This window comes from Thalia democratica, chromosome 2 (assembly GCF_965202585.1).
Source record: "Thalia democratica chromosome 2, ktThaDemo2.hap1.1, whole genome shotgun sequence".
Lineage (NCBI taxonomy): Eukaryota > Metazoa > Chordata > Thaliacea > Salpida > Salpidae > Thalia > Thalia democratica.
Genome location: NC_139166.1, coordinates 29,963,166 through 29,978,682, shown reverse-complemented (window position 1 = coordinate 29,978,682; position 15,517 = coordinate 29,963,166). Strand labels below are relative to the sequence as shown.

Here is a 15,517-nt window from a genome sequence, read left to right as displayed (position 1 = left end):
TTTGACATATAAAGTTATGATCTCTAATATGAAAAAACAATATGCAAGTTTTTGATACTTAGTTGCCACACTTACAAGTATAAGAGATGTTAGCAAACTAACTGAAACTTTAAAAAAGATAATTTTTTTGCATGTTTTGAAAAAACTATTAAGTAAAGTTTTGGTTTGAAGATCTTTCAAGGTTAAAAACGGTGCATAAAACTTATATATAAGGTAAGTTTTAGTCATAATGAAATAAAACAAATTTGTTGATAAGGAAACATTTTTTGAAGGGAAGTTTTGAATTTAAGAAATAGCTGCTTTTGTTATAAAATAAACTGTTTGAACTTTACAAACGTTTTAACACAAGTAGTTATTGTGATTTCTATGATTTAAGAAAATAAATCATTCATAAAATATTTAAAAAAGTAGTTGATAATTTAGCTTGTTTTAAACGTAAGTTTGTTTCACAAGCTGTAGCACTAAATAAAACAAAAAATCAGTGTATCAATGAAAATTTAATGTACTTTGCTCGTAAAGTGTAAAAAATTAAGGTTGGTTAAATATTTCTCTTATCTTTTATCTGAGATTGTTGAATAAAACTTTTGAAAACCTAAAGTGAAATACTTAAAACTTATTTTTAACACATAAATTTTTTTTTTCAATATCTCAAAAAACTACTTCAGTATATAATTATAAAACGATAGATAAATAAATGATAAAAAAAATAAAATTATTATTGTTTAAAAAAGTTATTTCAAAAACTATAACTTGTATTTGAAAGTAGATTTAAAACTTATAAAAGTTTATTACAACTGTTTTTATTAACAAACTTTAAGAAAAAACATTATTAATGTTTTAAATTTTGAGTACTTTTAAAGTTTAAATTCTTCTGGTATATATTTCTTTATTAAAAAGGTTTGTTAAAAAGATAAAATTTAAGTTAAGGTTAGCATTCGTAAATTAACTTTATTATCAAAACCGTTTTGATAGTTATATTAATTTAGAAATAGTTTCACATTAATATTAAGTATATAGTGCTTTACAGTTTTTATACAAAAAATTAAAAAATATCGAAAAAATGAATTTATAGCTGAGAAAATAATGAGTTTTGTAAAGATAAAAGTTTTTGTACTTTTTAGTTTGTTAACAGTTGGTTAGTAAATGTACTATAATTTGATAGAATAAATATTATAAAAGATAATTTTTCATGCTAATAAGGGTAGAATAAATAGGTTCAGTGTAGCCTCTATTTACAGTAACTTGTTTAGTTTATGTTTTAACACTAACAGTCTAAAAGTCTTAACCTTACATTCGTTACTAGTTATACAGCTTAAAACTTTAATTATTTTACGGAAATTTTTTTTGAACAAACAAAAAAATAATAAAAACTACTACTTTATCATTTTTTGTCCAGCAACCAAATACTTAATAAGTATTTAGTTAACAAATTTTATACTATAAACTAGAATATTAGTTTAGATTGTTTTCCCTATCAAGTTTACCAAAATTATACGTTTATACCTTAAATGAGGGTTTCCTAAAGGAAAAAACATCACCTCTTTTAGGCTATCAGGTGATAAAAGTTAGTAAAGCAGCGAAAAATTAAACAGGTTATTAAAAAGTAAAAGGACAAAATCTAAAAAAGAGGGGCAAATGTTGTTTAGATTTTAGCCCAGAAAGTGATTATGAAAATAAGTTCGGAAAATCTTGTCGTGGATGTTAAACTTTATGTGAATAAGCTAATGATAAATTTATAAAAAATAGTAACTAGAATATTGTTTGAATAAACATTTTGAGTTGAAAAACTGACAGTCCAATAGTTAGTTAAAATTCAAATACTTCCTGTGTAACTTTATTTGTTTTCATACTTGGCCTTGGTAGTGTTTAGGTTAAAAATATATCAAGAATGAGTATACAATGAATTATACAAGAATGATTATTCAAAATTAAATTTGATACTTATCAGTTGGTTTACAAATGAATGCTTTTAAAACAAAATGCTTTTAATAAACTGTGGTATATGAAAAAGAGCTTGTATACTACACAGCAGGGCTGCCAGAATGCTAATGAGTTGCTATGCCAACTGACAATAAATGCTTTATAATGCTTTATAAGCGCTAGTTTAAATTAAAATGACATGCCCGAGTAACTTCGATGGACTGACAAATGGAATGTCTGCATCACAGTGCACACATTGAAAATTCTCATGCCTTGTAAAATTCATTGTAACTGAGAAGCTAATGAACTATCAAAGGATGTTTAGCAAAAATAGTCACATTTTCAATAAAAACTCAATTGAAAACATTAATGTTTATAAAATAGACTTTTAGAGCTCATACTTAATTAACTTTGTATAAATTGCATTATTAAATGTAATTGTTTGATTATATAAACTATTTTTATCTATCAAACTAAAGGCTAAAATTGTAATAAACTAACTTAATTTTTTCCTGATATTACATTAAGTTGAAGATATTTATTATTTATAAAAGAAAAATTATTTATACTAACTTTTTTAACTCAACAAAATTATTTAAAAATATATAAATTAAATATGATTATCATGATAAAATAGATTTGGAACAATTTCACTTAACTACCTAAAATATTTAGTAGTTTCTAAAATTAGCTACAATCAAAAAATTTAGCTTTCACTTTAATATACCATTTAGTTTTTACTATCCAACCGAAAGTTTATTTTGCAGTAAATACAAACTAAATAACAACAAATAACTTTATTAATAAACACAAGTGTTTTACTTTTGATAACACATTAGTGCTTATGTTTCAGCTGATTTATTATGAACACTTAAATGAGTAAAACTATATCATCTGCTTTGTTTACATTCTGAAATGAAAAAATGGTGCTTTTATTTAATGTCACATAGAACAGCGCTAGCAAGACAAAAAAATATATATTCATAAACTTTATAGTTGTACTAACGTCTATCTATACAAAACTTTTTCTTATCTTTCACATTGAGTTAGAAATATAATCTGTCTTTATAACTTTTTCTGACCAGAAACGTACTTGACAACGGTAATCGACTTTTTACTTATTTTGATAAGTTTTATCATAAAACTACGCAATGCTCTCTTTATAAGTATTTTTTAAATGTTGCACTTTTAAAGATTTAATAGATTCTTTTTCAAATTAACACATTTAGGTTTCAAAAACAGTTAAACTTTTAGAGTTAAGTTATAATAGTAATTTATCTATATAATATTGTTTTGAAATAAAGTAAATATGCAAATTTAAACTGTTATTAATCTTTAATTTTCTTTTATACTAAGTTATTAAGTAAAATAATACTTTAACTTTTTTAAACAAAAAAACATCTTCTTGTTAATATACTAGATTGGTTTAAAAAACTAGATATAAGAAATATAAACAAACTTTAAAGTTTTGCTTTGATAACATAGAATACTATAACATTCGTTTTCACCATGATGTTTTTATATTTATTTAAATTTAGTTTTGTTATATTTATTACACTATTATAAATTTAAATAGTATATTACTCTATGTAGTAGTATACTGAAAAATTCTGTTAAAATAAATTTAAACTAATAAAAAAGGATATAGTCATTAAAATTATATTTAATATTTAACAACATCTTAAAACTAGTTGAAGTCATATTTCTAAACTAAACCTTTATGACTAAAACTGTAATTTTTATTTGTTTAAACTTTATTTGTTTAATATTTTGATGTGTGTTAAAATGTTTTTGTTTCTCATAACTTATTACTATTTAGGTAGCTTTTTAAGTTTTTTCAAATATAATAAAAAAATGATCAACCTTAATTTATACAATAGTAAGGATTTTTGTTCAACTATGTTGTCTGTGTATTTTATTTAAAAATAAACGCACACTTATCTGTCTTTTTAGTATTAAGTTTTTGTGCTTTGTTTTGTTTTAATCATAAAATCTTTTAAGTTGTATAAAAACAATAACCTTGATAATTTAATTTATTTAAGCATATAATACAAAAAACATTTTTTAAATGTGCAATCACTATAAAAAAAATCTTAATAAAGTTGTACTAATTACAGTGAATTCCAGAAAGGTGTCTATAACTATAAAATATATTTATATAGAATTCCTAATTTACTGTAAAATAAAAAAAAAAGTTTCCAAAACTTATATAACTATTTTTTAATTTTATAAAACATTTGATAAAGTGTTTAAGACTTTAGAAAATAAAGGTAGAAATTCAAAAGCCCTTTTAACCAAATAACATATTGATTATAGAGAAAATATATGCAAGCAATTGACTAACACTTATTATTAAAAATAAATTACTTGTATACGTAATGTATACGTTTTGTGTAATACAAAACACTTTTTTATAGCTTAAAGTCTCTATAATGTCGAATAAAAAAAATCTAGAAAATAATACGCTTTATAATAAAAACAAAATAGTACTAAACAAAGAAAAGTAATACAAAGTATGTTACTTAAACTTAACGTTTTAATTATATTTTTGAAATTAAAAAGAACATATTTTGTTACGGTTGGAATATTTAAAGAATGTTTAATGTTTATAGTCCATGTACAGTAAAAATTTACTTTGTAAAAATTAGACTAATTTGAATTAAGCACAAGATGGTGCTAAGTAGTTTTTTTTTAATGTTTCAAAAAAGCTGTAAGAACTAAAATGTTAGCGTATACTATCTTTAAACATTTAAACTATAATATTGCTAAGGCTGTACAGTAAGTAAACTAACACAAACGAAGCATTTAAAAGCTTGTAGAGCAGGGGTCGGCAGGCAGTTGGTGCTCGCGGGCCAAATTTCAAGTTTTCAAAATCTTCGCGGGCCAAAGTTTTAGTTTTAGTGATATTTGAATGATCTTTTGGCTTTAGTTTTGGTCACACCAGAGAAAGTTTTACTTTTATTCACTTTATTACTTTAAATGACTTTTAGCTACACATAGAATTCCTATTTAACATACAAATATCTATTGAGTAGAATTTGCATTGTTTAATATACTTTTGTCTTATCAAAATATGTACTTTCTTAAACACTTAATAAGTTAAACTTGATAAAATATTTTTATTTTTTACTTACAACCTAACTCTCTATAAAAACCAAGCTTAAAAAACATTTATGGGTCACTTTTATACATTTTTTATATTATGAACCACTTTTTCATGTTTAAAAAAGTGTTAACTTTTAAAAATAGTTTTTACGTCTTAAATAGTTTGTATTCTTTAGAAAATTCAGTAATTCGTTAATAAAATAAAATTAATACCTATTTGTACTCTAAATAAGCTAAATCAAATTTCTTAACATATTTAATGTTAGAATACTTTAACAAAATACCTTATAAGTAATTAATTAGTTTTTTACACGGTTGCCACTTTAAAAGCAAAAATGTCTGAATTATATTAAAAGTTTACTAAAAGATAAAATAGCCAAAAACTTTCTGTTAATCAAGCTTAAATACATAACTAATATATCATTTTATAAAAAAGCACAATATGTAAATAGACAAAAAAGTTACAATTAGTAAACTACACAACAGTAATAAAAACTGTTCTGAGAATTTGAAGATTTATTCAAATTGTTTAAAATAAAAGTTTCAGATACCCCTAAGTTTTATAAAAAATTCTTAAACAGCTTCAACCTTGTCTGAATTTTATTAATTTTTTAAACTAGCCTGTTTGTTTGGTAACCCTGTTAAAATCAAGTTCACAAAATAAAGAAATACCGAAGTTTGTTAACAGTGAATTAATTATATAACTAAAAAAAAATTTTTAATTCAGCTTGAATGGATAATTAAAGTTTTAAACATTTTTAACAAATGTATAACAAATTATTAAGCTATTAAAGAAATTGAAAAACCAATTTTTTATTGAGCATTTGTAACAGCATGCGCTGTTCTTTCTACCTTTTCTCTCAAAAAATGCTTAAGTTGAATAAAACGCGAGTTTCTAGTCAGTCTAGTTTTACCTTTGTACTGATAGTATATCGTTTGAAAAGATTGCGTTCGCCTCGTACTACTTGTACGAAGGCGACTGTTTTTTATATTAACTTGTGAATTGGAATAGCTTATTTGTATATTTTGTTATCATGTATCGCAGTTTATATTCATTTTAATACAGTTTGTGTTTCTAGACTCGATTTCTTATATACAATTAGTTAAGCATTCTAACAATTTAACTATTTAATTAAACTAAGCTTAAAAGATAGTCTAAGTTTAGTTCGCAATTCATTAAGTCGACTTAGCTAAATAACTTAGCTAAGTCATATCTAAACATTTAAATAACATCACCGATAAATACTTATAACGCGCACGGAGTCAGATAATAACCAGCATCGCGCGTATAAGTAACATTATAAGTAAATCGGGATAGTTAAACATTATAGCAATTCTTTATCTGCATTAAAATTTTGTATTTAAAAAGAGCAAATGTAAGTTATAAGACGAGCTACAAGAACTATAATACATTAGTTTCGAGTTAATGCGAGAAACGAACAAAAGATCGCTTATGTAAGTTTCAACAACGCACATGATTATTTTCAGTAACTACAGACTGATTAGAAAAATACTATTTTGGCAAATTATAATGTAGCAAAATTAATTAATAAAAAAGATACCGTTTAGAGTTGAAAATTTCTTTAAATAATTTGTGTTGGGGTTAGTAAAATGTTTTTGTTTATTTCTTCAATATCAACAAGAAGTCGTGTTTAGGGAATGTCTGAAGATTTTAAAGCCGCATAAACCAAATAAGGACTTAAATCAATCTGTTAAGATGTTAGAACTGATACAACAGATATTGTTCATTTTAGAATTTCATTGCAGTTATTTTACTAATTTTGATATTTTAGAAGAATTTCTAAGTTTAGTTCCAACACAAAGCACAAATTTAGGTAAAGACACTTAAAAGCAAAATTGCAATGCACCAATATAAAATTTTTAAAAGTACAACATTGTGCTTCTATTTTTAGTATATAATTAAATTAAACTTAAAATAAAAACGTCTTAAATAATATAGAAAAATTTAAAAAATACTGTTAAGCTACTTTAAATGTGTTTTTAAATAAAAAATATTTATAAGGTAGATTTTGTGTTAAATCGAAATTTTATTACTTTACATGTAAAAATTGTTTAAAATTCCAGTTTTTTTTCAATAATTCTCAATTTCAAGGCAAGATCTTTTCAAGTATAAATTATCAAATTCCAAGTTTTTCCGGGATTTTTCGGCAACACTAATTGTTCAGACTTAAATGTAAAACAAATAGTATAAATAATAACAATTCAGATTATATCAGCTGCAAGACTTAAAATTTAAAACATATTTTAATTTAAACCAACACCGTGCAATGAACATAACATACATCGTGAATTTAATTTACCACTCTTTAAAGCAAAAAAGTCAGTCCAAGTGACCAAAATTAGCTTGATATTTTAGCATACAAAAAGCAATTCAAGCCAAAAACTGAAAAATGACTAAACTGGCCTGAAATTTGAAGTCTTCAAATAGTCATAGTCTGAGTGTGTGTATTTGATCGAGTTTGAACTATTTTGATTAAAAATGTACAAACTTAATATATTACCATTTCTAAATCTAATTTGTATTAAGTAGGTAGTTACAAAAAACAGAAACTGTTTATATTAGTATGCAACGCATACAAATTAACTTATTTTGTCAAAAAACATTGATTAAAAAATTAAAAAGTATACCTAACAAAAACTTTTTAATTTATGTCATATATATTGTTTTAAATGTGTCTGTACACTTTTAGATATTACATGTAGAAACAATAATGTTAGAAAATTATGCTTAAACTAAATTTTATCTTGTTAAGTATTAATTAAAAAGCGTTTTGAAATATAAGCATCTTAGTTCATTGGTGTGCATAGGAATTAATTTAAAATGCAAAGAAATCTTCTAAAAAATCAAAGGTGTCAAAACCAAAATAAATTTAACCTTATTTCTTATTATTGTTATTATGTTATTTTCAATGTTTTTATGCACACTAGAATATAACATTTAGTAACAAAACATCTGTAATAGAAACCTAGGTACAAAAAATGTGTTAAAAAACTAAACTGTAAAAGAATAACATTTTAATTAATTACTGTGCTTACTTTTGTACAAAACGGAAAACATTTGCATTTAGTTTTTACAAATAGGTATTATATAACTATTTTACTAATTCAAAGCAATTTTTACACTCTTTTTTTTTAGAAAATAATTTGCTGTTGTAAGAAGAAATTTCTTATAAAATTGAGAAAAAACCTGGTGGAATGCCTGTCTTTTTCACATTTCAGGCTACATCAGTGAAGTCTTTTAATTATTTTAAAGTATTATACAGGAACTTAAAACTAAATTGATCAAACAAATTTAACTAAAAATATATTTTTGCTCAGCGGGCCACAATTACGTGCTCGCGGGCCGCAAAATTTTCTTTCGCGGGCCGCATTCCGTTCAAAAAAATAACTTGCTCGCGGGCCGCAGATTTATCCTTCGCGGGCCGCAGTTTGCCGACCCCTGTTGTAGAGTAAAATACTGGTAAACTTAAGTTTAGAGATAGGAAAACTGCGGCCCGCAAGCTAAATTTGACCTTCAAAAAAACATTTTTTGGCTGGTCTTCTATTTTTAGCTAATATTATTTAAATTAAGAAAAAATATTATTTTTTTGCTAAAAACGTACATTTAGGCTCATGCATTTTTGGTTGAAACATATTTTTATAGTTATTACTACAATTATTTTAATTAACTGCTGCTCGCAAGCGATTTTTATCTGCTAAAATTGGCCCGAAAACTAGGTAGTTCTGCCGATCCCTGATTTAGTTTCACAAGACTATTTTAGCTGATTTATTTTAGAGTAAAATTAAAGTAAATGACAACAATGTTTTCTTATAGTATAAAAGATGAGGGTAAGTGTCAAGTATGCACAAAGGAACACTTTTGCACAAAGGAACACTTTTGCACGAAGACACTTTTGCACTAAGACGGGTTAAAATCTTTTGCACCGGTTAAAAAAAAATTCTGTTTGTTTTATTATTAATTTTAATACTTTATTTATTTTATTTCACTTTCACTGTTATTCCTAACCCTTACCCTCGATCGGCATTTTTTTTTTCTTTGTGTTTTTCTTATTAAATACTTTTTATTAACTTTTTTATTTTATATATACTTTTTAATAGTTTATACAAACTATCTTTACTTTTTTATTTTTACTATCACTGTTACCCCTAACCCTTACCCTCGGTCGGTAACCTTTTATTCTTCTTTTCTTAAGTTTTAATTTATTTTTATTTTTTTTTCATATATATATATTTTAGTTTAATAGTTTTTTTAGTTTCTTCTTCTTTTCATTTTTTATTTTTACTATCATTATTACCCCTAACCCTTACCCTCGGTCGGTATTTAATTTTTCTGTTTTTTTGTTTTTTTTTTTAATTTATACTTTTTTTTTTTTACTTTCGTGCAAAAATGACCCCTCGTGCAAGAGTGTCCCTTCCTGCAAAAATATCTCAGTGCAAAAATGTCATCATGCATATTTGATCCTGTCCCGATAGATGAACATAATTTAACTTAAACTATACTGTTTATTGTAAGCTTTTTATTTTATTTATAAACTAACAAAACTTTAGTTGTACGAATTACCATATATTAGAATATCTAATGTAACTATGTTATGCACATTCAGTCAAAACACTAAGAATTGCTAAGGTTTTTACGTGTTAAAACTGATTTGATTAAAATATAATATTGTTATAGTTTACGTTTGACTATTCTATTATCCTATTTACTTATTGTAAACTCTGCTACGAAAGAGCAACTTTTATAGTTATTAAACATATTAATGAATATTAATAGTACAAATTTTATAGTACAAATATTAATGAATGTATATTTACAGTACTTATACGACTTTTAGGATACTTCAGAAGATTTTGTCGATACCTATTACATCTCACTTGCCATAAAAAAATTTTAAGCTGTTTAAATCACAACATTTCAGTTGTGTTTGTGTCATCTTGCTTAAAAATAATTTTGCTATATAGTACTGATGTAAAATTTTTGTATCAACTTACTAGATAGCTTTCAATTGAATAATGATTCAAAACTAAACAGTTAATTAAAAAGTTTAGATACATCTTTAAAACCTGTCAACAAAATATTGAATCGTTTTTAAATAAAATTTATCTATTTTTTTTATGTCACGCAAGTTGTTTTATTGAGCCGTAAATTATGATGAAAGGTTTGTCATAAAAAAATGTTTAGAACTTAGAAGCTTTTTATTGTATTTTATACAATTTATATAGAAATACAATTTTTAAATATTTTTGAAATACAATTTAGATTAAAAGTGTGAAACTTAAAAGAATACAAATGTACTATAAATAATTTTAGTTATAACACGCTAAAAATTATAATGAATAACTTGAAACATTTTTTAAACAAGTGATTAATAAAGTTTACTTGTGTTATTACCTAAACGTTATAAAATAACAAAGAAGTACTTGTTTATAGTTTCTCACAAAAGCGATAAAAATGTTAAACTATTAAAAAAAAAGTTTAGGTAATTTTTTTTTTCATGGTATTTTCTGAAAACACGAGTAAGTTACGTTAAATGAGAGTTTTTTAGTTATTTAAAACAAAAATTGTATATATATATTTTTAAATAACTTTATAAAAGTAGTCAGTAGCTAATTAAAGTACAAAATTACAAAATAAAAGTTTTATTTTAAAAGAATAAGTAAGAATTTCAAATATGGTTTGTTTGTTGAAAAGTGTTTAGATGCTAGTACTATATCTTATTTTTCTATGTATTTTCTAGTTGTTTATGCAATTAAATTACTTTTTAAACACTTTTTTTACTAATCAACAAAAACGTATAGAAAATGCATGTGCTTCACTTAATCGCATGTTAGAAGATTTGCAACTTAAAACATTATTAACTTATTGAAAACTAGTTGAATACTTATAAAAAAATTAACTACCGTATTCTATTATTTGATCTTTTAAAATCACTAACTAAATTTAGCTGTGTTTATTCTATTAGTCATTTGCCATTAGTTGTTTTGTTATATTTAGAAACTATCGTTTCTTTTTTGTTAAGTTAGAAAAAATACTTTCAAACTATTTGTTCATGTTAATAGTACTTTCTTTAATATAAATTGAAAATTGTAAATTAATTGACTGTTTTAAAAGATAATGCTTATTATGTTTTAAGTAAAATCACAGAAAAGGTCTTAGATTAATTTGAAAAATATTGAATCCTAAGATATAAAAAAATTGTTAAAACTTTAGACACTAAGCTTAAATACTTTTTCAGTTCATCGTACTAGTTATTAGACATTTATACATTTAAAACTTAAAGTTCTTATCTTATTGTGTGATGTGAAATAATCATATTATTTTTATTATATTGTTTTAACACTTTAGAAATATTTTAATATTAATTACATAATCAGTTGTAGAACTTTCAAAAATTTTACTTTGTAAAATAAATTTATCAAAATAACAAACCTTGTATAACTTTAAAGCTAATTTTAATATTTTAGGAAATCTATTAGCTTTAAACTTGTTTAAATCTAGTAATTATAATTTGATTAAGTTAACTGTATTTTTTTACAGTAACTAAACTAGGGATTGAACAAAAATTTTATAGAAAAAGTAGTTTTTAACTAGCAGCTTATATTTATTTAGTTTACTTATAAAGTTTTTATATACATTTTTTTAAAGTTTTTCGTTGTAATACTTTAAAAAATTTAAACTCTAACATAATCTTTTACAATATAAGTCTTTGGTACAAAAGCTAAATTTGTACATGGTTGTTACAAATTAACTTACAACAGCGTTTTATTTTACTTCTATTAGAAGTTTTAATAATAACAATAACCATTTTTAATATTGTATATTTAGAACAAAAGTTAAAATAGTAGCTTAAAGTTACACTGTGTTTATAATACTTTGTTTAACGAACTAATTACAACTTGTACAAATATCTAGAACGTAAGCTAATAAAATTAATAGTTGTAAAAAATTTAAATCAAGTACATTAGATTTATACAATCCTTTAGTATTATATAAGATAAAATTCATTCAAACTTTCTAGTTTTAAAACTAAATTAAAAGTACTTAGTATATAAAAAGTTTTTAATAAAGTTTTAGTTAAGACAAATATTTTTTTTTACTTTTTGATGTAGAAAAGTGTATTTGTATTCATTTTAAGAACAAACTGATATTATAACAGTTTTGAAAAAAAAAAAACTTTTAAAAGGTTGCAAACTTTTTGAAATTAAATAAGTATTTACTTTAAGAACAAAAAGCTGAGTTTTTGTCTATCATAAGATGAATATTAGTTTTTAGTTTCTTTAAGTTTTTAGTCAAACAAAGTTTTATTATTAATATTTTTTATTTTTACATAACTTAACAGTTCTATGTACTTTTAATTTTTTAGTTTACAGAAAAGTATTCAGTTGAAAATGTTTAGTTTAAAAGTAACTTTTTTTATAATTAGAGATTTATGTAAACTTGACTTTTTTGTTGATAGCTTAATTACAAACTATTAATAAACAAATGCACTTAAAATCGTATGGAGATGGATTTTGCTATGTAAGTTTTGCAAATTTTACTGAAAAACTAAACCAATTTTAGTATATGTATACAATTTATCCTTGTACATTTTTATTAACATTATACAAACAATTTTGCTATGTTTATTTACCAGGAAGTTCTGTGATTTTATGACGTCCAATAATTTAAATACAAGATATTTTGATCGAGGTAAAAAGCCTAGGAAACTAGTTTTAAAAGTTTTTAAAGATAATGGTGTACTAATGGTTCAGTTAAAGCTAAACTTTTACTTTTATAAATGTTTAAAAGCTTTTATTTAAAATTAAACTTAAATACTTAAAAAACTTTTAGCTTAGAGCAGCTAATCAACTACTGATTGTACTAGAATAGACAATAAACTTTTAACAACTAATTTTCACAAAAGCTATAAAAACTAATAAGTAATACCTTACAAAAATAATAACTTTTGAAAAAACTTTTATGCTTGTTAATAAAGACATAACTATATACATTTAACACCGGGGTAAAATTTAAATTGTTAGATGTAAAATAGAACTTAGTTGTCAAGTACTCATAATCTTTTACAAATAATATTGAAAAATAAAGTTTATTGTGTTAATACTTAGTTGGAAAAGTTTAAAATGTTTAATATATTATATATTTTATTAGATAACAGTTTTGAAAAAGTTACTGAAAGCAAAAATATTGATTTTCTAGTAACAAGTTTGTTCAATTCATTAGATAGAAATCAAAACTCGCTTATGCAGGTGTGCATTTAAAGTAAAACTTATAACTTATTATAATTTTTTTTTATCATTATATACTTTGTACCTAAAAGCTTAAACAAAGCAAGTTTTTTGAAATGTTCTTAAAGATTTAAAAACTACAGCGCACTAACTTTTTTCTTAAATACAAATGGAAGTATAAAACTAAATTAGTAGCTGTTTTCAATGTAAATTTAATTTTAATACGAGATTATTATGTTGCAGTCAATCAAGTGTGTAGTTGTTGGAGATGGTGCTGTGGGTAAAACATGCCTTTTGATCAGTTACACGACTAATGCATTTCCCGGAGAATACATTCCAACTGTTTTTGACAATTACTCTGCAAACGTTATGGTTGATGGAAAACCTGTTAATTTGGGTTTATGGGATACAGCGGGACAAGAGGACTATGATAGGTTTGTGTTACTATATAAAAACTTTAAACGATTTAAATAAAAAACTCATTTTTTTTTGTACTGTTTAAATTAGTTTTGTACTTGCTTTTAGTTTGTTAATAAACCTGTTGTAAATCCCTTTTAAATTGTCAATTGAAAGGTTGCGCCCCCTTTCATACCCACAGACCGACGTTTTTGTGGTTTGCTTTTCCATCATCAGCACGACATCATTTGAAAACATAAAAGCAAAGTGGATACCCGAAGTGAAGCATCACTGCCCTGGAGTTCCTATTTTGTTGGTTGGTACCAAGATCGATCTCAAAACGGACGAGGTACACTTTGTATAATATTAAAAGTCTTTCTATTTGCAGTCACTATTGTTGTAAAGTTCTAGCTTTCTCTAAAAGTTACATGTTTATTTTCTATTGTATACACAGAAATTTTAATTAAAACTAAAAAACCAAGTACAATATTTAAAAAAAAGTTTAGTTGATAAATGAAAGAAATAGAACAATTAAAATCAACAAATTAAAAGTTAATTTATAGATTATGAGTATAAACAAACATACCTTTTAAATGTTATCAATAATTGTACAAAATTTAAAGAATTTTCTGGCTGAAATGAAAGAAAAGGGCCAGACAATTGTTACAACCCAACAAGGTGAACAACTAGCTAATGAGTTGGGTGCTGTCAAGTACATGGAATGTTCTGCTCTCACCCAGCAAGGATTAAAAGCTGTGTTTGAAACTTCAGTGAGAGCTGTTTTGAATCCAAGCAAGTTTAAACAAGAAAACAAGAAAAAATGTGACATTTTATAAGAACATTGTTTTTTTTATCATCAAAAAGTCAAAAGACTAAAACTCTTGATTGATTTTTACATAATAACTTTTTTTTTTTTAAACTTAATATATTTTTTTTAAGCTGCATTTTTTTTAATTAAGAAAAAAGTTTTATTACCCGTTAAATAATTTCTTTTACTAACCTTTAAATATAAGAAAAATCTTGCGTTAGTTCTGTGTTTTTAGTTTTAAACCATGTATGTCTTTAAACTAAACAAAAAGATATGAACATTTTTAGACTTTCATAGCTCCGTTGAAGTGTGTTAACCCGTTAACACACAGAAACATGTGTTAGTGTATTAAAGAAAGAATACTTTTTAATTTGTTATTATTAAAAATATATGTAAATATAAATAAGGTTAAATGGTTTATATTACTAACAGTATGTTTTTTAGATGTAGACTTAAATACAACTACAATGTTATAGATTGGAATACCTAAATTTAAGTTTCGGAAGTAATTGTTTTTTGTTTGTGATTTTTATTACTGTTCTAAAAAGAAATCATTATTCTATCTATTGAAAAAAAACAATTAGTTTTATTTCTAAGCTTTAAAATTTTATTTTTTAAAACATATTTACATGAAATTAATTAGATAAATATTTACTTGTTTAAATTACTATGTCTAAAAAAAGTATTTTATATAGAAATTTTTAATTAATTCAAAGTATAGCTATGATTGTGAACAAATGTATTTTTGTTGTTTAAGTTGTAAAAAATATTTTACATAAGATAAAGATTAGATAAAGAAACAAAACAATTTATTTAAGTGCTTTGTGTTAAATTAAATATAAGTAGTAAAACAATTAGTTTAATTTTAACTTATAAAGTTTTTAATTAGACGAAGGAAAAAAAAACTACAAGTAGTCACGAGTAAAATTTTAAAAATACATACTTTTACTAAAAGTATTCATATAAGTAACTAAATAATGGTGCGATCAGATCAATAGAAAAAATATTAATATGTAATTTATCATAGATGTAAATTTGTTG

At 23.7% G+C, this 15,517-nt stretch overlaps 1 protein-coding gene across 1 annotated transcript; it reads left to right on the top strand.

Annotated features, from left to right (window-relative positions):
* Positions 1-8,868: 8,868 nt before the first annotated feature.
* LOC145828526 (ras-related C3 botulinum toxin substrate 1-like) lies at positions 8,869-14,504 on the top strand. The gene is made up of 4 exons (XM_082936281.1): positions 8,869-8,874; positions 13,501-13,706; positions 13,846-14,017; positions 14,292-14,504. Exons 1-4 carry the CDS (start codon positions 8,869-8,871, stop codon positions 14,502-14,504), a joined length of 597 nt encoding a protein of 198 aa, XP_082792407.1.
* The last annotated feature ends 1,013 nt before the right edge of the window (positions 14,505-15,517 follow it).

What these genes read in the sequence shown, in the direction of transcription:
- LOC145828526 (XM_082936281.1), top strand. An exon ending in GGACAAGAGGACTATGATAG is followed by an intron (nt 13,707 to 13,845) that starts GTTTGTGTTACT and finishes GTCAATTGAAAG; the next exon opens with GTTGCGCCCCCTTTCATACC. An exon ending in TCGATCTCAAAACGGACGAG is followed by an intron (nt 14,018 to 14,291) that starts GTACACTTTGTA and finishes CAAAATTTAAAG; the next exon opens with AATTTTCTGGCTGAAATGAA.